Below are 24,370 nucleotides of genomic sequence, written 5' to 3' on the forward strand. Positions count from 1 at the left end.
ACAGTGCAGTTCACAAAAGCAACAAATAAGCTTGTATCACAAAGTTCAAGTTACTTACAAAAATTTCTATAAATGAATGTAGTCAGGAAAGCATCTTCAGAGCTAAAGCTCCAAAATATTTGCAACATGAAAAGTAGATGTCATTTCAAATTAATATAAACTTCAAACGCATGGATGATCCTTAAGATCACCTTGTTCATAGTATACTTTTAGTACTTATAAATCTTTCCCTTTCTATATGAAAAGGTGGCTCACTTTCGAGTTGAAGAAGATGAATAGAGATTTGCACAAGTTGATCTTCAAATAACAAGTTCACTAAAAGAGTTGTAAAAACAGCTAGCACTCAATATCGTCTTCAAGGGAATTTCCTTTCTTTGCAAGCCAATCTAAAATTATCTCATAAAGGTTGGATTCACTTTCCCAACTAATGTCTAAACAATATGATGTAGTAGAATAAATAGACTGCATGTTTGTTAAATAGCTTATTAGTTGTAGTCTACAAATAGGTGATGTAATACTTATTGTACTTAGTTTTGGAATAAAAGAATATACATTGAGATTGGAGTAAAGCTTGGTTTCTCTCTCTAGCCCTTAGGGGTTTTACCCCTAATTGGGGCATTTGTCTTCTCACTCGATTTGATCTTGATTTTGCATTTGGAGTTCATCATTTGGTATCAAAGCCCTATCTTCGAGCTTAAGCTTCCAATTGAATTTCTCGATTATCAATCCGCACAACAATAGTCATGAACAATGTGTATCTCAGATCCTATTGTATGACAGTGTAGATCTAATGGCAACGTCAATTCTGGGAGGACGATCTCTCAAACAAAGTTTTGAAGCCCTAGATTGAGACGAACCAGAATCCAAAAGCCAATCTGAAGTCTGAACTCAAACCTGACATCTAGAAAGTGATTCGAAGATTGCCGTTAATCTGCGAACTGATTGATTGTTTCAAAGACTTGATACTTTGAATCGACTTGAAGCTTTTAAAAATAAAAATAAAAATAAAAAAATTCAATCTACTCCTGTTTTGGTTCTGGAGGTTCGACATGTGAGTCTAATTTGGCTATTCAGTTTCTTCGCTCAATGTGGTTGAGAACCCTAGTTAGCAAGTCAAGTCGACTTTGAAAAAAACACAATCGACTGTTGATTTCGCGAACTGGTTATTGTTCGGGAGTTGATTCTTGATTGCGTTTCAACTTCCTCAACTTCGAATCTAGTTTTGTCATCACAGTTCGAACTTGTAATGCAACCAATTGTGATAGAATCAACTCATGATTGGACTTGCGATTGAGCTTTGTAGGTTTAGTCGACTCCATTTCACACTCGTAACCTGATTGCAGTCCATTCGAATAGATTCGTAAGTCTCGGCGCACACTTGCAACTACTGTTCTTCAGATTTCATCAAAGTTTGACTTGTGATTTGGAGTTCTTCGCAAGATTCGAAGTTGCAATCTCATGCAACTCCTAGTTTGAAGTCACAAACTGACCTGGGAATTTGATTTCGATTTGGAGTTGCAAATTTGATTTTGATTTGGAGTTGCTGTTGTTCATCGTGATTGCGACCTAGCTCCTTGATTCGAGTTCGCATTCGTTGGAGTTCTTGAATCCTCTTCTTTAGTCGAATTCACAGACTTCGATTGTTCGAGTCTCACTCCGGATTTCACACAGTTTTTCAATTTCGTCACTTGGATTGCAAACAAAGCTTGACTTCGAAGCTTGGTTGGCAGTTCAATTTCGTCACTTTTTTGGATTCAATTTTGACAGATTTTTGGATCTGGTTAGTTCTGGTTCAATAATTCAAATATGGTTCAATTTGGTTGCTGCTGTAACTGACTTGAAAATCCTAGATCAAATTTTTCATTGGTGTGTTCCAGAGTAAGTTTTCATGGGGCTTTGTTTTGGGATCATTTTGGCTGTGATATATATTAAGTGCTGGATATCCTCTGTAATGGTTTATGCTTCAAAGTTTGGTGAAGAACAGAGATGAATCTCTCAATTGGAAGGGCAATGATGCTAATCCAAGCAAACTCATGATTAAAGAGATGAGTCAAAACAAATGAGTCGATCAATTGTCTGGCATTGCAAACCGACATTAATATTTCTGGCAGCTTCAAAGAATTTGTTTGAAGCTATATTGTTGAGACTCCTCTCATACCTCTTTAGAAAGTTGTTTCAAGTTGAGTAGGTAGCTTCTTGTGTGCTCCATCCACATTTGTGTCCGAAGGAAGGAAGGAAAGAAGGTGTGCAATGTCGAATTCCAATTCGTGATCAGTTGTTCTCATGTGTTTTGCCTATTGGATGCATTGTCCATCCTCTTATTGTGTCACTGTTTCTCAAGCTTGCTTTGGAAGAAGTCATTTACCAGCCCATTGGTCTCGTTGTGACAGAATGAGTACTCTTCGGCACTAGTATGCAGGTTAGAGGTGAACGGGTTTGGAAGTGGGGTTATGTCCAAGTTTTAGCGAGGAAGTATGGACACACCTTTGGTTGTTGAACCAAGGATGCAAGGATGAAGTTCGATGTATTTGCAAGTGGCTAAGTTGTGAGAATCATTTGTTCTTGGACGAGGAAACGCAACACGTATCTCTCACCTACGGTTACATGAGTAGTGTTACGTTGAGTTCACTTAGTTGCTACTTAAACTTGAGGACAAGTTTCTTAAAGACGGAGAGTATGATGTAGTAGAATAAATAGACTAAGTGTTTGTTAAATAGCTTATTAGTTGTAGTCTATAAATAGGTGATGTAATACTCACTGTACTTAGTTTTGGAATAAAAGAATATACATTGAGATTGGAGTAGAGCTTAGTTTCTCTCCCTAGACCTTAGGGGTTTTACCCCTAATTGAGGCATTTGTCTTCTCTCTCTTGATTTGATCTTTATTTTGCATTTGGATTTCATCACAATAATTGCAACTCAACAAGCCTAAGTCCAAATTACATACACAAACAAAATTCTTCCTTTCTCACCATGTCAACATAACTCTTTTTGCCATCCTCTTGCCCTTTTGGCACAATACTTGCTCTATGTTGCCATAACCGTACTATATCAATAGACTATTTCTCTTTGATCTCCAATTGGTGAAAACTCAAGCTTCCTATAAATAAATTCATTTGAGTGCCACTTCTAACTTCATATATTATTTAATTGATTCAAAAATTACATTTTTTTTTTTTTTTTTGCAATTGAGTGTTCTGCAACAGTTCTGTTTTAAACAAAATTTTGAGCCATGAAACGAACCTTGCTTGCAAGCAAAAATGGGGGCCATTGTATGAGGTTCAATTCACTGTCAGCCCAATATGGAACAAGCAACAGATCCATTTCCCTGAAAATCATACCAAGTTTTACATTCTACAGCAGAATATAAAAAGATTCAGATAAAAAACAATTCTCAGAACATTTTAAGACAAAAAAAAGAATCTATCTTCCTATGCAGCACACTCAGGGTTACCTATTACTTATAAAATCCTCCTCTCTGAAACTGCTGATTATTGTGTTCCACAGTTGAGCAAATCTAGCTGCTTCTTTTTCTTTGTTAGATGGGATCTAAAAAAACAATTAGATAAATAAAATTCAAGTGAAGAAGTTTCCATACTTTCTTGGAATTATCAGAACAAAGATCCAACAAAAGCAGTAGAAAAAAGATCTAGAGTAGTAAAAGAAATAACCTCAACAAAGCTCCGAAAAAAAGTGGCCTTCAGTCCTTTCTTTTTTGTTGGCTCACTCTTTTCCTCTGGAATTAAACAGGCATTAAAGGCACCTGGCAGTGAATGAAATCTGGACCGTAGCATTCCTAAAGTTCGAATCTGGAATAAGAGAAAATGACAGACAATGAACCATTGAAGTTATGGTAAATAAACATGACAAAACCAAAAAATCCAAAAGCTTCAAAGGAGCAAAGAACAACAAAGAGACACGAATATTATCCAACTTCTACAAAACTTTAAACTTTTTTGCTGGTTTGGGGAACTTGCTACAGACTATAATTATTTGCATATATTTGGTTGCCCTACTTATCTTCATGTCAAAGAAAGTAAATTGGATCCTAAAGCCAAGAAAGCTATAAATAGTTTCTGGTATAGGCTTTGATACCCTGAATTGAACAATTTTGTACTAAGTGGAGAAGTTACTTTTGATGAATTTGTTATGTTCAAATGAAGCAAGTAGAAGGTCTCTCAAGATGAGAGCATGTGTGGACCCCGTGCCTTTTTGAGTATAAGGTGCGTTTCCACACAGTGTTGTACCAACTCGCTTTCCCACATCAATAGAATCGCCACTTAATTTTATGGGTGTTAGAATAGTTATTTCTGATTTATTGTTAATATTTACTTAAGTTGAGGGTACGATGGTTATATTGCAATATTAGGGTTTGTATATATATTTTGCTAATGTACTGGTATAGGGTTAAGCACAACATTACAAGATATATAAAAATTCCTTTCTCTTCTTCTTCCTAACCCTAAATTTTCTCATTTTACATTCTAACTTGGTATTAAAGCGATCTATTCTTCATCAGAAAGTGTTCCACAGATTCTGGAGATCGATCTGAGGTGACTGAGATGTGCTGATGTCATCAGCCTTACGATGACATTAGCATGACGTAAGCACTGTACGGATGAAACCTACAGCACTTGACTTGAAATTGCCTCCTGAGATTTATGGTGATTTTTGTGAATTTTTTTGATCATCCCTAATGTAAGTTTTCAATTTTTGAAAGTGTTTCATGTTTTTAGGGACTGTTTTTCGAATATGCTTTTGGGGCTGTTTTTTGCTGTTTCTTCTTGTTGGAATCACTACCCTAGGAGCCAAAAATACCAACCCTATTGGTCCTTGATCTTAATTTGTGGTTCTCCTACTGTTGGGTTGATGTTTTGTTCGATTATTGCCTCATTCTGGTCTAACAGCACTGTTTTCTTCATTTCTACCTATTGAAAGTTCCTATATAAGGGCTGAAATCCTTCTAGCAGGGGATATTTGTTCTCTATTTGTTGATTTCTACTGTTGGGTTGGTGTGTGTTGGTCTAACTTTGGTCCAAATTTGGTTGGCAGACCTGTGTTCTCCTCACTCTTGCCTATTTTTGTCATGGATTTTTGCTTTTTTGAGCTAGTTTCGTGTCTATATTGGCGATTGTTGGTGCTGGTTGTTGTGGGTATTGACTATTTGCAAGTATTTTTCCCTTTTCATGCTCGTGTTGAGAATTTTGTGTGATTGATCATTATGGTTGAGATTGAGGCTGAGGCTATAAGTATGGGTAAAGATGACGACATGCCTAAATCTATCACTGCCAAGAAATTGAATGGTGCTAATTATTTGGTTTGGGCCCACGCCGTCAAAATTTTCTTACGTGGTAAGAAGAAGTCTCTCTTCCTTAGCGAACTCCCTCCTTCTACTAATGATAAAGCTTATGATGATTGTAGTGAGGATTCCTGTGTTATGGGTTGGATTTGGTATAGTCTGGAATCACATGTTGCTACTACCGTGGAATTTTGTGATACCTCTAAGGAAATTTAGGACTCCCTTGCTGACTCTTTTTCGAATTAAAGTAATGTCTCTCAGGGTCTATTAGTTATATGAGCAGATTTTTGTTATGCGCTAACATGGCCGGTCTCTCCCTAATTATTATAGTAGTCTCAAGACCTTGTGGAATTAGTTATTGCAGCATCGACCCTTCACTACTGATGTGAACAAATAGAAATAACATTGGGAGGAGTTTATGATGACTTATTTACTCTCTAGCTTAGATCCTAAGTTGCAAGGGTTCAAGGATCAAATTCTTGCTAGTGAGACTCTACCTTCTGCTGCTAATGCCTATTCTAGGTTGTTACGCTCTTCATTGGGACAAGCACAATCCACCTCTGGGTCCTCTACTTTGTCATCTTCTGCATTGGTCTCTAGTAGTGGTGATCATGGGTCCACTCGTGAGGGTTTTCATGGTTTATCTAGTTCATGGGGCTCTTATTCCTGTTCACGGGGTTCTCGTGGAGGTGGTTCTCGTGGTGGTGGCTTACGTGGTGGTTTCCGTGGTGGAGGTAGTAGTGGACCTGGTTTTCATACACATGGTGATTGCAAGTGTACTCATTGTGGTTCCCAAGGTCATACTAAACCTTGGTGTTGGCAGAAGTATGGCAAACTTGACCATGTCCATCAGGTTATGGATGTTCTATCCTCACAGTTTTTCTTGAAAGAGCCATGATTGTTGTATTATCATTTGGGTTAGAAATTTGGGGCGTTACATCCTTCGTTCCGACTCCATTTTGGGGTGAGACAGTTCTTACTGCTGCTTTTCTTCTCAACCGTATGCCTACTCCCTTTCTTTCTGGTCAGTCTCCTTATGAGGCTCTGTTTTCTCAACTTTCTAATTACTCCCTCCTTCATGTGTTTGGGTCTGCTTGTTTTGTCCTTTTACCCCGTAAGGATAGAACCAAACTTAGTGTCCAGTCTGTCCTATGTGTCTTTTGGGTTATAGTCTCACTCAGAAAGGTTATCGCTATTATGACCCTGTTTCTCGTTGCCTTTATGTCTCCCGCCATGTTGCCTTTCTCGAACGTATACCTTACTTTTAGCTTTCTTCTCTCACCGTCCCAGTTTCCAAAGAGGATTTGGTTCATATTGATCCGTTTCCTTCTGAGGTCCCGTCGTTTTTCTACTTCTTATCGTACTTTTTTGTCTACTATTCACTCTTTTTCAAAACCTTAGTCTCACAAGGAGGCCTGTCAGGATCTTTATTGGGTTTAAGCTATGGAGGATGAGTAGTTTGCTTTACAGAAAACTAGTACTTGGGAGTTAGTTCATTTGCCTGGTGTTAAGAATCTGATTGGTTGCAAATAGGTTTACAAAGTCCAGACTCATTCCGATGGTTCTCTTGAGCGCTACAAAGCTTGTCTGGTTGCCAAAGGTTTCTCACAGGAGTATGGTATTGATTATAAGGAGACTTTTGCTCCTGTTGCTAAGATGACTATTGTCCGTACTTTGATCACTGTTGCTATTGTTCGTTCTTGGCCTTTTTATCAGATGAATGTTAAGAACGCTTTTCTTAATGGCCATCTCACAGAAGAGGTTTACATGCGTCTTCCCCTTGGCATTCACCATTCCTCTGGACAGCTTTGTCGCCTTCGGCATGCTCTGTATGGTCTGAAGCAGTCTCTTCGTGCTTGGTATGATCGCTTTCAGATTGCTGTTACTGCGCCTGGGTTTCATCCTTGTGCTCATGACTCTGGTTTATTTCTTCTTCACACCTCTGCTAGATTTGTTGCCTTATTACTGTATGTGGATGATATGATCATCACTGGCTCTAACTCTTCTGCTATCTCCAAGGTCAAGCAACATCTTTTCTGCACCTTTGAAATGAAAGATCTGGGTCCCTTGCGGTATTTTCTTGGAATTGACGTAGCTTCTTCTCCCAATAGCTACTTTTTATATCAGGCCAAGTATGCCAATGAGGTTATTCATCGTGCCGGTTTTACTGACATTAAGATTTCTAATACCCCCATTGAGCTTAATGTGAAGCTCACCACTGCTGATGGTTTCTTCTAGATAATCCTACTTTATATCGAGAGCTCGTGGGTTGCTTAGTCTATATAACAGTTACTCGCCCTGATTTTGCGTATGTTGTTCATGTGATTAGTCAGTTAGTTTCTACTCCTTGTTCTACCCATTGGGCTGCTTTGGTTCGGATTCTTTGTTATTTCTGGGGTACTATCTTTTAGAGTTTACTGTTGTCTTCTACTTCCTCTTTGGACTTGGTGGCTTATGGTGATTCTGATTGGGGCTGGTGATGTCACTGATCGCAAGTCCACTTCTGGCTTTTGCATGTTTCTTGGTGATTCCTTGATTTCTTGAAAGAGCAAGAAACAGACTGTTGTTGTGCATTCCACTGCCGAGGTTGAGTACCGTGCTATGACTCATGCCACTGCTGAGATTGTTTGGCTTCGTTGTCTCTTGACTGATTTGGGTCTCTCAAGTCTTCTCCGACCTCCCTTTACTATGACAACAGCAATGCTATTCAGATTGTACATAACACAGTCTTTCATGAGCAGATGAAGCATATTGAAATTGATTGTCATTTTGTCCGTCAACATCTGCAGTCTAGCTCCATCTCGCTTCTTTTCGTCTCTTCGGCCTTGCAACTTGCCGATTTCTTTATGAAGACTCACACCATTACTCGCTTTCAGTTTCTTCTTGGCAAACTCTCCGTGTTTTCTGTTAAAACACCTTAAGTTTGAGCGGAGGTGTGAGAATATTACGTTACTTATGGAATTATTAGATTGATTGTATTTCCTAGTTTAGATTAGGGTTAGGATTGCTATATATATTGGTTGTAATCTTTGTATTAGCAACAATTGAAGATACATAAAGACATTCAGAAATCTTACACCTCTAAGAGTTCAAAGAGGGGGAAGGCAGACAAATTACAGTGAGTCTACAACCTTTAAAGCTTATCAGGTTATTAGCATCACAAGTGTAAAGGGTAAAAATTTGGCCACATGCACCTATACAGTTGAAGAATATTACCTACCAAAATGGGGTGACAAAAGCTTCCAACATTAGATACATGAAGCAATGAGAGGGTAATTGTTTTTTCCTATTAGCTTCTTTTTTTCATGAAGGGAAAAAATGTAGGACAACAGAATAGAGACACAACAGAGAGTGAGTTGAGGTCAGATTTTGAGCAAGAAAGCAACGCTATTCTCATCTATTACTATCCTATTTTTTCCTCATTCAAGTTCTTGAGCCAAAAGAAAAGCAATTTTAAAATAAAAACAAAAATAAAGAGTTGTCTCAAAGAAGATTAATCTGTAACACTTGAAAAGAATAGAAGGAGAATAACAAGAAAGAAAGGATAATGGAGAGCAGCAAATAAACACACTAATCTATTGAAACATTCAGCTTGTATGTACTGAGGAAGTCTGTGCAAGAAGGCGGATTTCCTCCGATCAACGGAAATAACCGATCAATGAGCCTGGGTTACTATTAATTGGGTTAGAAGGCAGAAACTTCCTTATAATTGAGCACAAAGTTGTAAGTACTAATTATATTATTACTGTGGTTGGCAACTGCTTCATGACAATGAAGCCCAAAGACGAGGTTTTTTGTTCTAATTATTGGCAAAATAAAGTGTTAGAAGCAGTGGCACAAAATATGCATGCAAGTCATAGAACGAAAAAAGAAAAAAGAAGTCCATTAACCTCTCCAAGACGACGGAATGCACCATAGATACCTCCAAACAATGTGGAGAATATAGAATACCAGATCTGGACGTCCATAAAATAGACCTAAACAAATAGAGGCATTAATAACATAGATGTAAAGCAGGCCAAATAGGAGCTCAAAAAAAAGAAGAAAGTATTGAAAGGGGTTCAATCCATACAAGAATAATTGGAGCCCAGAGTGCAATCACAGCACCAATGTTATTCCTTGCTGCAAAGCAGAAGACAGTGTAAGAGACCAATTCATGCAATAAGAAAATATTAGAGGTTTACACCATCTATTCATGTTTGTTACCACGAGGAAAGAATTCATGCCACTGATAATTTGTTATGTGAATGCTCATGATAGCTTTTGTTGGATTCACAAGAGGCCTTATCTGCAATGGAGAAATATTTAAAACAAGTTACAAAGAATTGGACTACATCCTAATAAAGATTGGCAAACCTCCTTTTTGAAAATCACAACATAGATTTTACTGAAATTCAAGAATCAAATTAACACAACATATCCCTTTTTGCTAACTTCAACTGAACAGTAAGCATACATGTGGATAATTATTTACATATAGAGCAGACAAACAAAAGAGAAACATTAACAATAGACAAAACCTTACAAAAAAGGTGAAATTGGTTTATGGTTACCAAAGTATTGCTAATCTACGTTCAAAAATGAAATAGATGAAACAGAAACGCATTTAAGGAAACTAAACAAATAAATAAGTGTTTTCCAAAATCATCTTAAAACATAGTCCTGTTGCAAAAGTAGCTTTGCAGTTCTGAATTGATGCCAATTAGAAACACATGAAATGGACCATCAAATATTAGAGAATGCTGGATGGAGCCATACACCAAATGTGGTTGTTTATTTATTCCTATAAAGGACTCATTGGTTGTCAAAGATAATATGCAAATTAGGCATGACAGAGCCCAAAAACATCTTGCACAACATCTATATTGAACTTCTGAAAATCCATTTGCCAATCTCCAAAACCCACACTCCTTATTCATCCCATGATATTGTGTTGTTTTGGGAGAGTTGAAAGGAAGTTGTGGTTCTCTCACTACGAAAGTCACAATAATTATCCATGAAGTATTAAATCATCTGACTAATGAAAGAATAACTTTTCTTAAGTTCTATAGTATTATCTTCAAAATCATCTCACCACTAAAACAGAAGAGCATCACTTCGACCAACCTCAACAATTATGAACGTTGTAAAAAAATTCTCACTCTCCTAAATTTTATTTATTTATTTATTTATTGATAAATAACATTCCCTTCTATGACACCGGCATTGCATAAGCCCAACTGACTTTATTTATTGCATTTTTTTTATTTGGGGATCAAAGTTGCTTTTGATGTTAGTTTCCCAACGAGTCCCATTATTTCTTCTTGTTAAGTTATGTGTTTGAGGGTATTAGTAGTTGAAAAGCCCAGCCCACACATCTCCTTAAAACTCAGGTATTAAGGAGAGAGAAATTGGAGCCTTATAACTAGCACAAATGGGGAAACTCCAAGTGATGTGGGACACATTCCAACATTAGTGTCATTGTACTTATTCTCTTATTATTATAAATACTTAGAAAATATGAGGAAGAAGAAATATATTTCTGTTATATTCAAAACTTCTTATCTTACAAGACCAAATGACACTCCTTATATAGGAGATATTACAAACATCATCATAACCCATTATATGCCACTTACATATTATATATTACCACTATCTACCACTATCATATTATATCCATGCCACTATCTACCACCAACACCACTATCATATTCTATACATGCCACTATTTACCACCAACACCACTATCATATTATATACATTAACATAATTTCCAGCACTCCCCCTCAAGCTGGTTTGAAGATATCTTCCATGGCCAGCTTGCTAGTCAGCTTATCAAATTGTTTCTTGTGTAGTCCCTTCGTTAGCACATCAGCTAATTGTTCACCTGTTGGAAGGTAGGTCATACAGATTATGCCAGCATTGATTTTCTCCTTGATGAAATGTTTATCCACTTCTATATGTTTTGTGCGATCATGTAGAACTGGATTATGAGCTATAGATATAGCTGCTTTGTTGTCACAATAGACCTTCATAGGTGTCGGGTGAGAAAGCTTTAATTCTTCAAGAATTCTTTTAATCCACATTACTTCACAGATTCCATGGGCAACAGCTCTGAACTCTGCTTCTGCACTACTTCTAGCTACCACATTCTGTTTTTTACTCCGCCATGTAACTAGGTTCCCACCTACAAAGGAGCAGTATCCGGATGTTGATCTCCTGTCTGTAACACTTCCTGCCCAGTCTGCATCTGTGTATACTTCAACTTGAAGATGTCCATGTTTCTTGAACAGTAAGCCTCTCCCTGGAGTTCCTTTCAAATATCTTAAGATCTTATAAACGGCCTCAAAGTGCTCTGCCCCTGGTGAGTGCATGAACTGACTTACCATGCTGACTGCAAAGGCAATATCAGGCCGCGTATGAGACAAGTAAATCAATTTCCCTACAAGTCGCTGATATTGTTCCCTCTCTTTGACTTCTTCAGCCTTAGCAGCTTGTAACTTCAAGTTAGGCTCGATCGGAGTCTCCACCATCTTACAACCAAGCATACCTATTTCTCCAAGGAGATCAAGAACATATTTTCTCTGATTAACGAATATACCTTCCTTGGATCTTGCAAATTCCATTCCGAGGAAATACTTGAGGGCTCCCAGATCCTTAATGTGAAATTCTTTTGCGAGTTTCTCTTTGAGGGCTGCTAACTCTGCTTCATCATTACCAGTTAAAATGATGTCATCAACATAAACAATCAAAATTGCAATTTTACTGTTTTTTGAATGTTTATAAAATATTGTGTGATCTGCTTGACTCTGCGAGAAGCCACAACTGATAACTGCCTTCCCAAAGCGTTCAAACCACGCTCTTGGTGATTGTTTGAGTCCGTATAATGACTTGTTCAATCTGCATACTTTGTCGCTTCCAAGCCTCTGCTCAAATCCCGGCGGTAGGCTCATGAACACCTCCTCTTCAAGATCACCATTGAGAAATGCATTTTTAATGTCAAGTTGATGTAGAGGCCAATCTGAATTTACTGCAAGAGATAACAGTACTCTGATGGAATTTATTTTAGCAACAGGAGCAAACGTCTCCTGATAGTCGATCCCATAAGTTTGAGTGAAGCCTTTAGCCACCAATCTCGCCTTGTATCTCTCAACGCTTCCATCTGCGTTACATTTTATCGTAAACACCCATTTACACCCAACTGTTTTCTTGTCTTTGGGTAGATCAACTATCTCCCAAGTACCACTTCTCCTTAAAGCATTCATCTCCTCCATGACTGCTAATTTCCAATTCGGATCATCCAATGCTTCCTGTATATTCCTTGGAACAAACAAGTGTGAAATCCTAGATGTGAAAGCTCTATGTTTTTTAGACAGTCTTTGATAGGAGAGGTAATTTGCAATAGGATGTTTAATGCAATTTCGGACACCTTTCCTAATTGCTATAGGAACATCAAGGTCGGAAATAGAAGGAATAGGATTACCTAAAATTTCGATGCCAGAACTCGGGTGGACATTCGGGTCATTAGGATGGACATTCGGGTCATTATTCCTCAGATGAAATCGCTTCCTAGTATAAACCTGAAGCTCAGGATTTAGATCATTTTGTAGTACTTCTCCCCCTAAACAAGAATCTTCTTGACTAGGCACCATAGAACTTGGTTCTCCTAAGTGATCATTATCAGACAGATGTGGTTTTTGTATAGGATAAATGACATTGGGGAGCGGGATAGAAATATCCCAAAAACGGTCTTCTACTCCACTTGTCTCCCCCTGAAGAGAAGTGTTGGGGAAATAGGATTTTGTTTCCACAAATGACACATCCATACTCACATGAAATTTCTTGGTTTGAGGATCGAAACACTTATACCCCTTTTTGTTTGAGGAATAACCCAAAAAAACACATTTTATAGCACGGGGGTCAAGTTTTGAACGAAATTGACTGGGAACATGAACATAGGCAGTACATCCAAAAACTTTGGCGGGTAAATCAGAAAACAACCTCGTGTCAGGAAAAAAAGTTTTGAGACAATCAAAAGGTGTTTTGTATGTTAACACCTTTGTAGGCATCCTGTTTATCAAATAAGAGGCTGTTAAAATTGCTTCACCCCATAAATATTTAGGAACATGCATGTAAAACATTATAGCACGTGCTACTTCAAGTAGATGTTTATTTTTTCGTTCTGCAATGCCATTTTGTTGAGGGGTATCCCGACATGTAGATTGATGAAAAATCCCCTTTTTTTCCAAAAACTCACCTAACTGCTCATTGAAATATTCTGTTCCATTATCAGAATGTAAAATACCAATTTTGGTTTGAAATTGGTTTTCAATCATATTGTAAAAATTTGTGAATAAATTTTTCACGTCAGATTTTTTATTCATCAAATAAATCCAACATAAGCGGGTATGGTCATCAATAAATGTAACAAACCATCTTTTACCAGAAAGAGTAGTGATTTTAGAAGGGCCCCAAACATCACTATGAATCAAATAAAAAGGTTTGGAAGCCTGGTAAGGTTTTGGCAAATAAGTAGAGCGATGAAATTTTGCAAAAATGCAACTTTCACAATGAAAAGAAGAACAATCAATCCCTTTAAATAATTCTGGAAATAAATGTTTCAGATAAAGAAAACTAGGATGTCCTAGCCTATAGTGCCATAGCATTATTTTTTCTCGAACAGAGATTGAACTAGTACTATTAAAGCTCTGAGCTTTTTTATTACTAACAGGTATTTCATCAAAGTAGTAAAGACCTTCAAGCATCCTAGCACGCCCAATCATCATCCCCGAGTTCTAGTCCTGAAATTCACAATGGGATTCAAAAAATGTAACACGACAATTAGAATCCTTAGATAGTTTACTGACAGACAAAAGGTTACAGGCTAAGTTGGGGACGTGAAGAACAGCATTGAGATTAATTTTCTCAGTTAGTTTAATAAATCCTTTTCCTGCAATAGGTGAAAAACTACCATCGGCTATTCTGATTTTGTCATGACCAGAACAAGGGAAATAGGTACTAAATAAATGAGAAAAACTAGTCATGTGATCGGAGGCACCGGAATCTATGATCCACGGAGAGAAGTTTAGGCAAGAGAAGGCTTTAGGATTTCTACCTGTTTGTGCCAACAAAACACTAGGAGTACCGGATGAGGAGTTGGATTTTATCAGCTTTAAGAGTTGATCAATCTGCTCTTTGTTGAAGGGACCTGAATCGGCTTCATTAGCGGTAGGAAAGCCACGATTCTTCTCTCCTTGTTTGCTGCTTTTCCAGTTGACAGGTTTGCCATGGATCTTCCAACACGTTTCGCGTGTATGGCGAGGCTTGTTGCAAAAATCACACCAGACCCGTGGCTCGGCAGGGGTTGAAGTGGTTTCGGACGTAACTTCCGACATGACTATGACGGTTTTAGGGCTGCTGTGTTTTTTTTGTTGCTCTGATACCAACTTAGAAAATATGAGGAAGAAGAAATATATTTCTGTTATATTCAAAACTTCTTATCTTACAAGACCAAATGACACTCCTTATATAGGAGATATTACAAACATCATCATAACCCATTATATGCCACTTACATATTATATATTACCACTATCTACCACTATCATATTATATCCATGCCACTATCTACCACCAACACCACTATCATATTCTATACATGCCACTATTTACCACCAACACCACTATCATATTATATACATTAACATAATTTCCAGCATAAATAGATGTGTTTAGTGAGGTAAGAAACCTAATTAGGTTTTGTGCCTCTTCTTCCAGCAAATCTTTTCTCTCTCTCTCTCTCTCTCTCTCTCTCTCTCTCTCAACTCTTATGCTTCAGTTTTAACTTGGTATTAGAGCTAAGATCTTTTTTCTGTTCTTCTATTTATTTATTTCTAAATATCGTTTTTTTTTTTCATTTATTTGTTCTTGTCAATAATGTAAAAAAAAAAAAAAACTGTGCCACTATGATCGACTAGGGAAGGGGATTGCCATAAAAAAGTTCAATTTTTTTTTTTTCTTCTGGTTGCCTATTTTTCCGAATTTTTCTTTATTTTCTGGAAAAATAGGCCTATTTTTTTATTTCTTCATTCTGGTAGTTTATGGTTTGATTCAACCCTTGGGTTCACTTCTCTAGGAGCTGACTGGATGTTTTCTGGCCTTCTTTGGCATTGGTTGATGGTTCAAGATGATTTTTAATTGTTTTTTTTTTGGCTTTCCAGTGCTTTAGTTGATGGTTTTTTCGGTCTTCATCTCTGTGTTTTTGGCTTTCTGCTACAACGTGAGTGTTTTTTGGCCCCTTTTTTGCTGTTGTTAGGCTAGGTTGTTGGGAAATAATCTGCTCTTCACGATTCTCTTCGATTGTTGTGGTTGTATTCTTTTTTGGGTGTGAAAGCACTGGTTTTTGGTTATGGCTGATGATGATAAGACTCCTGTAAGCAGCGAGGTGAAAGAGTCCAGTTCCAACGTCTCTCTCAGTGACAATTCCTCTCTTCAGCTTACTTTAGTCAAGTTGAATGGCACTAATTACTTGGTTTGGTCGCGTTCTTTTCAATTGGCCATTACTGCTCGTGGCATGTCTGGATACATCGAGGGAGTTACCAAGGCTCCCAAGGAGGATGTACCAGCCCGAGTGAAATGGCTTAAGGAGAATGCTCTTGTCATGTCTTGGCTCATTAACTCTATTCATCCCAGGATTAACCGCTCCTTTGTTTTGATGTATAGCGCTCATGAGATATGGATTGTTACTGCTCAGATGTATTCCCAGCGTGGTAATGATGCCCAGGCCTATGAGTTGCAGAAGAAAATACGGGGGTTTTATCATAAGGATAGGTCCCTTGCCGAGTACTATGCCAAGTTAAGTAGCTTGTGGCAAGAGATCAACAATTAACAGAACTTCGAGTCTGTTTGTTCTCAAGATGCAACTACCTTTCAGTAGATGGTATCAACGGAGGGTTTATGATTTTTTTTACTGTCTTAACATTGAGTATGATCAGATTCATGTTCTAATTCGTGGCCGAGATCCTTTTCCCACTGTGCGTGAGGCATATGCTTATGTTTAGCTAGAAAATAGTCGGTGTAGTGCTATGGCTCATCAGCCTCTCCAAGAGTGCTCCGATCTAGCTATTTCTTCTGCTCCGAAAGATGGCCATATCTCCAAATCTGGGGGCAAAGGTGCTAGTCTTGAACATGGTTAGATTACTTGTGATTATTATGGAAAAGATCGACATGATAGGGAACATTGTTGGAAGTTACATGGTCGTCCTTCTCAAGGTCGGGGTGGTGCCCATATTGGTACTAGTGGACGTGGTGGCGCTATTAGTTCTCATGCCAATCTCCCTGAGTCTTCTGCCAACACCCCGGGTGATTCTGCCACACTTTCCCATGATGGGTTGCACACTCTCCGGTGTCTAATGGCTCGGCTTGATTCTCCCTTTGTCCCTACATTTGATCCTCCCTCTACTTCCAACTTTGCTTCCACAGGTATTCCTATGAGTGCCTTGAGTCCTTTTCTTCTTCTTCATATCCTTGAATCATTGACTCCAACAATACTGACCACATGACAGGTTTGTCTCATATTTTCCACTCTTACTCTCCTTGTTTTGGCAAGGATAAAGTAAGAGTTGTTGATGGGTCTTTATCTTCTGTGTCTGGGACAGGCTATGTTCATTGCTCTTCGTCTATTTCTGTTTCTTCTATTCTTCATGTTCCCTAGTTCTCTACTAATTTACTCTCTGTTAGCCGTCTTACCAATTTGTTAAATTGTTCATAACCTTTTATCCTTCTCATTGTGTTTTTCAGGAACAGGGTACGGGGAGAATGATTGGCAGTGGTAAAGCACATGGGGGCCTATACTTTCTGGATGCTGGACTTTCATCCCTTGGATCTTCTCACGGCGCTCTTTAAGCGATTGGCTCTTCCGCCCTTCCTCTGTTACATTAGTGGCATAGGCATTTAGGACATCCCTCTATTTCTATTTTAGACAAACTTTTTCCTACTTTAGTAGAGGATCGTCATAGGAATAATTTTCATTGTGATGCTTGTGAGTTTCCTAAGCATAAACGTTCTTGTTATCCTCTAATTAGTAAAAGAGGTCTTTTTCCTTTTATAGTTATTCATTATGATGTTTGGGGTCCCTTTCGTGTTATGTCCGTCTCTGGTTATCAGTGGTTTGTCACTTTCATTAATTGTTATTCTCTTATGACTTGAGTTTACTTACTCCGAACCAAAAATAAAGTTTTTTTCTTGTGTTTCAGACATTTCATAAGATGGTGCTTACTTAATTTGCTACCCCTATTAAAGTCCTTCAGAGTGATAATGGCACTGAATATATTGATGGTGCGTTTCGGGCATATCTTGAAGCCCATGGTACACTTTATCAAACTAGTTGTGTTGGTACTTCTGAACAGAATGGTGTTTCCGAACGCAAGAACCGTCATCTTCTTGAGGTTGCTCGTGCTCTCATGTTCACAATGCATGTTCCTAAACCATACTGGGGTGATGTGGTCCTTACTGCTACATATCTTATTAACTGCATGCCTTCGAGTGTCCTCCAGTTTCAACGGCCTCTTGACCTTCTTCTCCGTACTTCTATTCACCTTGTTTCTCTTCCACCTAAAGTGTTTAGTTGTGTTTACTTTGTCCATTCCTCTCGTCCCACTCGCAACAAACTTGATCCCAAGGCCTTGAGGTGCATTTTTCTCGGTTATTCATCTACTCAAAAAGGCTATCGGTGTTATGATCCTTATTCTCGCAAGGTTCATGCTTCTATCGATGTTACTTTCTTTGAGTCAAAGTCATTCTTTCCGAGATTCTCTCTTCAGGTGGAGGTTTCTACTCCAGAAGAGATTGGTTTCCCGGACTCGATGTTGTTTCCTTCCACTTCCACTAGTTATAAGGGGGAAAGTGAGCCATGTAGAGAGGGGGTAGCTAATTCCTTGTATTCAAGGGGAGTCCAGTCGGTTGGATAGATCAGATCTCAAGACCTACTCTCAACGACAGAGGGAATCGATGACTGATGTGATGCCATGCCAATCATCTCCATCTCCGATTTTAGGTAATGAGTCATTAATTACTAATTATCCTATCCTTACTAGTGATGTTCATAAAGTTGATAACTCAGATCTTCCTATAGCTCTTATGAAAGGAGTTAGAACTTGCACTCAACATCCTATATCTCATTTTGTGCCATATGATTCATTATCTTCATCGTATCGTGCCTTTGTTTTGTCTTTGTCTTCTATATCTATTCCGCAAGGTTGAAAGGAAGCTCTTAGTGATCCTAAGTGGAAAGAAACTATGGCAGAGGAGATGAGAGCACTGAGTAAGAATGGCCCTTGGGAGTTAGTTTCTCTACCAATCGGGAAAAGGCCTGTCAGGTGCAAATGGGTGTTCACAGTTAAGCAGAAAGCTGATGGGACCATTGGGAGATATAAGGCGAGGCTTGTTGCTAAAGGGTTCACTCAGATCTGTGGTACTGACTATTAGGATAACTTTGCTCCAGTGGCCAATATGAATTCCATTCGTGTCCTTCTTTCTTATGCAACAAATCTGGGGTAGACATTACAACGATTGGATGTGAAGAATGCTTTTCTTCATAGGGATCTAGAGGAAGAAGTATATATGGATGTTCCTTCAAGTTTTTCTTCTCTAGCCACTGAGGGGAAGGTTTGCAGGTTAAAGAAGGCCTTGTATGGGTTGAAACAATCTCCTGGGGCTTGGTTCGATAAGTTCCTTAAGGCAATGCTCAGATTTGGATATAAGCAAAGCCATGCAGATCATACTTCGTTCATCAAACGATGTGGAGATAAGATCATTATTCTTATCGTCTATGTGGATAACATTGTGGTAATAGGCAATGATGAAGAGGAAATGTCCAAAGTCAAAGCTCAACTTTCTAGGGAATTTGAAATCAAAGATCTCGGTCCCTTATGGTACTTTCTTGGAATTGAGATTGCTAGATCAGAGAAGGGCATCTTCATTTCTCAAAGGAAGTATATCTTGAATTTACTCGAGGAAGTAGGCATGTTGGGATGTAGACAAACTGATTCTTTTATAAGGACTAATCATATGCTCAGTGGTGACAGAGATCATGTGGACAAAGGAAGGTATCAAAGGCTTGTGGGAAGACTGATATATTTCTCTCATACCAGGCCAGATATTGCATATGAAGTTTTGTTAGCCAATACATGCATGATCCTCGGATGGGGCATTTGGATGCAGTTCATCGAATCTTAAGGTATCTTAAATTAGCTCCTGGAAAAGGCATCTTGTTCTCCAATCATGGTCATTTAAGGTTAGGGGCCTTCACAGATGCAGATTGGGCTGGTGCTATTGTACATTTGTAGAAGGGAATTTGGTGACTTAGCGAAATAAGAAGCAATCAGTTGTTGCCAAATCGAGTGCAAAAGCGGAGTATCAAGCCATGGCGCATGGTATTTGTGAGTTGATGTGGCTTAAAGTTTTACTGGCTGACCTAGGATTGTTGGTGGTTCCATGTGACTGTATTGTGATAATAAGGCCGCTATTAACATTGCTCATAAGCCGGTTTAGCATGATAGGACTAACCACATCGAGATTTATCAACATTTTATCAAGGAGAAAGTGAATAGTGGCATCATTTGTTTGTCTTTTGTCACATCTAAAGATCAGTTAGGTGATGTGTTTATCAAAGGGTTAGGAAGCACAGATCAGTTAGCTGATATGTTTACCAAAAGGTTAGGGAGTGAAGTGTTTCATCATATTGTATGCAAGTTGGGCATAAGAGATATCTATTCACCAACTTGAGGGAGAGTGTTAAGTTATGTGCTTGAGGGTATTAGTGTCATTGTACTTATTCTCTTATTATTATAAATACACGTGTTTAGTGAGATAAGAAGCCTAATTAGGTTTTGTGCCTCTTCTTCCAGCAAATCTCCTCTCTCTCTCTCTCTCTCTCTCTCTCTCTCTCAACTCTTATGCTCTAGTTTTAACTCTTCTTCCATCTTGCAATGTCCGCAAGTGACGCATCCAAGCCAACCATTTTGCATCATGCACTACAAAATGATTATTTCTAATTTCCATGGGGACACCGCTCTTCACTGCCCTTTTTCAATTAACTAGTGTCACAACAGCAAACTTAAAGTAGTACTGATTCGTATATAATATGTTAGTATATCAAGTTGAAATGAATATGGAGAATGGACAAGAGAAACACCTCTATGTAGTAACTGAATGCTAACTTTGTCATTATAAGAAGAACCCAAAACATTGTGTACCTGGAAGTTTAAATCGAGTATTAAGAGAAATCAACAATATGATTCTAGTACATCAAACATGACATTCACCCATTGGATTCTTACTTGAAAAGAGAAAATGTACTCTCGTGCATCCCCCTTCCAACATAAAGCCAAGGCTGTAAGATATCATACAAACTCTTGGTCAATCATATGAAATTGTATTTCATTTAGGTAACATTACAATTAACAGTAAACTCTCTGTCAATCACATAAACCACCAAAAAGTGAAAGGTAAGGAGATGCGCATACCTGTGACCACCACATCATCAACATCACAACTCTATAGTTTGATCTCTCAAGCAATCGACGGATGAAGGGGAAAAGAAACAATATTGCAGCGAGCATATTTGGTGACAAGTAGATAACAATAGCCACAATAAACAATGAAGGCGACTTGGAATTATTGCCAAACCAACTTTTAACGGTTTGAGCAAATGCAGGAGGATCCTTCCAAGTATAAGCATATGTGATTGGCAGAATTATCACCCATGCAGAAGCAGACACAACCTTTAATATGTATCGTAGCTTGACATGGAATGACATGCACCTCCTTGCTTTCCAACTAAGGCTAACATCAAGGACAGCTGCAGAATTAAGAAGTATAATAATCATATGGAAACAGTCATGAAGTAGACATCTCATAAAATCATCGGTACAACTTTAGAAGAAATAACACTTCAATTCAACCACATTGCAAAAAGAATACGGATTTGTTCTCATAAAACCACCACATGCCTAAAGCTAACTCCGCTTACATATATCTCCAACCATTATTAGATAAGATAAGAGGACGCATTGATACATAAACTGACAACAGCGGAATACACACAAAACTAGATATCGTTCTAGTAGATGAAGACTCTTGAATCCACAAGGAAAATAGAGTAATTTGAAAATTATATTAATAGAGAATGCCTTTGCCCTTAGGCTTACATGACTATTTATACTAGATAAAGTCTTGGAAACCAAGCATACTTGGAGACCAAGGAAAATATAAAATAATAAACTAATATAATACTTGTCTTGGTCACCAAGAATATTTGGAGACCAAGTATTACAAGAAAGTAACTAGTTACGATAATCCTTGGTCACCAAGGAAATTATATTCTTTAATAAAAATTCTTGGTGGCCAAGTAAAAATTGTCAAAATTATCATTTCCCCCTTAGTCAATAATTTGATTTCCTTGACTTGTGTTTGTCCAATTGCCTCAAGAAATCCGCAGCCACTTGTTCTACATCATTCCCCTCTACTTGGAGAGAACTCACCCTTGAGTTCAAATCCGAATAGAAAGACTCCTCTGCATGATACTCAAAAAGATCAGCAGCATTGAAAGTCTTGGAGATCTTCTAATCTTCAGGAAAATCAACCACATAAGCATTGTCATTGATCTTCTTCAAAATCTTGTATAGACCATACTTCCTTAGCTTTAGCTTGTTGTATGTACCTATTGGAAACCTATCTTTGCGCAAGAACTGTAAGTTTTCTAAACAACCTGTATATTAGATTGAATTAATTCGAACAAAGAATACATACATCATTTATATTGAGTACCACTAATTCCTAACCCTACATGAATACATTACTGTGATATATAGAAGTCTAATAGACATAGGACACTTATTCCTAATCCGAGGAGAACACATATTTGTACATTACTGAGATATATAGAAGTCTAATAGACATAGGACAGGTTGACGTCCCTTTTTAGGACAATTGTTCTTCCAATGACCCCTCTGATGGCAGAAAGCACATTCATCTAGCCCTAATGGTCCTCTTTTGGGTTTTGCAGTGGCCTGAAGTTGATGAGAAGGAGGGGTCGATAACAAGGGCGGCTTGGCAGGAGCCAAGAACACAGAAGGAGGCAAAGTCTGACTGGCCGTCTTAAGACGGGTTTCCTCAGAGAGGAGTTCATGAACAATAGCATCCACAGAGGGAAGAGGAGATCGGTGAAGGATGCCACCTCGAATAGCCTCATACTGAGGGGAGAGAGCTGTTAAGAACTGGACTAAACGACCCTGTTCCCGAAACTCAATATAAGCGTCTAATATCTTGAGACTAGGTGGTTCCATAAGAGCCAACTGATCCCAGAGACCTGTCATCTCAATATAAAAGTCCTGAATAGTTTGATCCCGCTGACGAGCACCCTGAATAGTTGTTTCCAACTCATATCGCTTGGCAAAATTGGATTGCTGATAAACACCGAGTAAATAATCCCACACTTCCTTGGCAGTACTGTACTTGGAAAACATCATTCCAATACGGTCATCCACAGAGTTGTGAAACCAGGTAAGAACTTGGGCATTATCACAATCCCAAGTGTCACAGGAAGACAGATACCCTTCTACCTTTGGGTCCGATGGACGAGGAGTAGAACCAGAAACATAGCCCCATTTTTTTTGACCAAGAAGAAAATTCTTCATAACACTGGCCCAATAGGCATAATTGCCACCATTGAGTTTACATTTAATGGCTTGAATTTTGGGGTCCATTATTGTAATAAACAAAAGATTAATGGGTCAAAGTATACTAATAACTTAATAAATGGGCCAAACAGGAATAAGGGTTTTAAATGGAAATACCCAAGTTGAAGCACAGAGATCGCGAAGCAGAGAGAGAGAGAGACTGAAGCTGAGATTGATCTTCAGACGGAGCTCGCGAAGATCTCAGACAGAGATCACGAAGCACAGAAAGGCGACCACAGAGAGACGACCACAAGAGTCGACCAAGACGGAGACACGATGAGCCGCGAGGACGACTGAGACTGAGATGAGCAGTTCGATGGGTCAACTGAGACGACTCACTCTCGAGACGAGGCATCCAAAAGAAGCCCTTGCAGACGAAACAGATGGGTCACCCAAGTCACGAACAGAGATCGAACCAAAGGAGTTTGATCATGTACCAGATAATCGAGAAAGAGAGAACTCGATCAAACAGATGAATCACGAATAAGTTGAACCAGTTCGTGCGTAACCCTAGCCAACACAAAATCAGGAATCACAAAGCTTTGATACCATGTAAGTTTTCTAAACAACCTGTATATTAGATTGAATTAATTCGAACAAAGAATACATACATCATTTATATAGAGTACCACTAATTCCTAACCCTACATGAATACATTACTGAGATATATAGAAGTCTAATAGACATAGGACACTTATTCCTAATCCGAGGAGAACACATATTTGTACATTACTGAGATATATAGAAGTCTAATAGACATAGGACACTTATTCCTAATCCGAGGAGAACACATATTTCTCACAAGAACACCATCACTGAATCTTGTCAGCTGCTTCTTTGCACCTTGCATTGGTTTCTTCTAGTTTATGTTTCACCTCATCTTGTACTGCTTGAGCTTGTTTAGCCATGGCCTCCGCTGCAACACTTACTTCCGGACTTCTTGGTAGACGAACCAAATCAACTGCATGCCTCGAAGGTGTCACATATACCACAAAGAATGGTAACTTTCTAGCGGCATTGTGAACTGTATTGCTGTAAGCAAATTCGACTTTAGGCAAGGCATGATCCCATTGCTTCAGCTTGTCTCCACATATGCTTCGACCCAAATTTTCCAAAATTCTGTTTGTTACCTCGGGCTGAACATGTCTGTGGATGTGTGGTAAAGCTTCGATTTAATGAAGTATCAAACATCTTCCACAGAGTCACCCAAAAATGGCTAAGGAACTTCACATCACGATCAGAAGTAATAGATTGAGGTACTCCATGCAAGCGAACAACCTCCAGAAAGAACAATCAAGCCACGCGAGATGTGTCAAAAGTCTTTCGGCAAGGAATGAAATTAGCCATCTTA

General features: G+C 38.5%; 1 protein-coding gene across 2 annotated transcripts in view; it reads right to left on the bottom strand.

Annotated features, from left to right (window-relative positions):
- Positions 1-24,370, bottom strand: part of LOC114278633 (callose synthase 3) — a 120,081-nt gene that overhangs the window by 55,382 nt on the left and 40,329 nt on the right. For both annotated transcript variants that reach the window (XR_014351147.1, XM_082906605.1), the window contains exons 15-23: positions 20,805-21,139; positions 20,619-20,671; positions 20,474-20,534; positions 9,505-9,586; positions 9,371-9,420; positions 9,189-9,275; positions 3,671-3,808; positions 3,454-3,548; positions 3,243-3,327 (exon numbers count right to left, since the gene is read on the bottom strand). Coding sequence is in view for 1 of the 2 variants with exons in the window: in XM_082906605.1 (XP_082762731.1) it covers positions 3,243-3,327; positions 3,454-3,548; positions 3,671-3,808; positions 9,189-9,275; positions 9,371-9,420; positions 9,505-9,586; positions 20,474-20,534; positions 20,619-20,671; positions 20,805-21,139 (986 nt within the window). In the remaining variant the exon portion in view is untranslated. The remainder of the gene's footprint in view (positions 1-3,242; positions 3,328-3,453; positions 3,549-3,670; positions 3,809-9,188; positions 9,276-9,370; positions 9,421-9,504; positions 9,587-20,473; positions 20,535-20,618; positions 20,672-20,804; positions 21,140-24,370) is intronic.

This window comes from Camellia sinensis, chromosome 14 (assembly GCF_055761805.1).
Source record: "Camellia sinensis isolate YWXY chromosome 14, ASM5576180v1, whole genome shotgun sequence".
Taxonomy (NCBI): domain Eukaryota; kingdom Viridiplantae; phylum Streptophyta; class Magnoliopsida; order Ericales; family Theaceae; genus Camellia; species Camellia sinensis.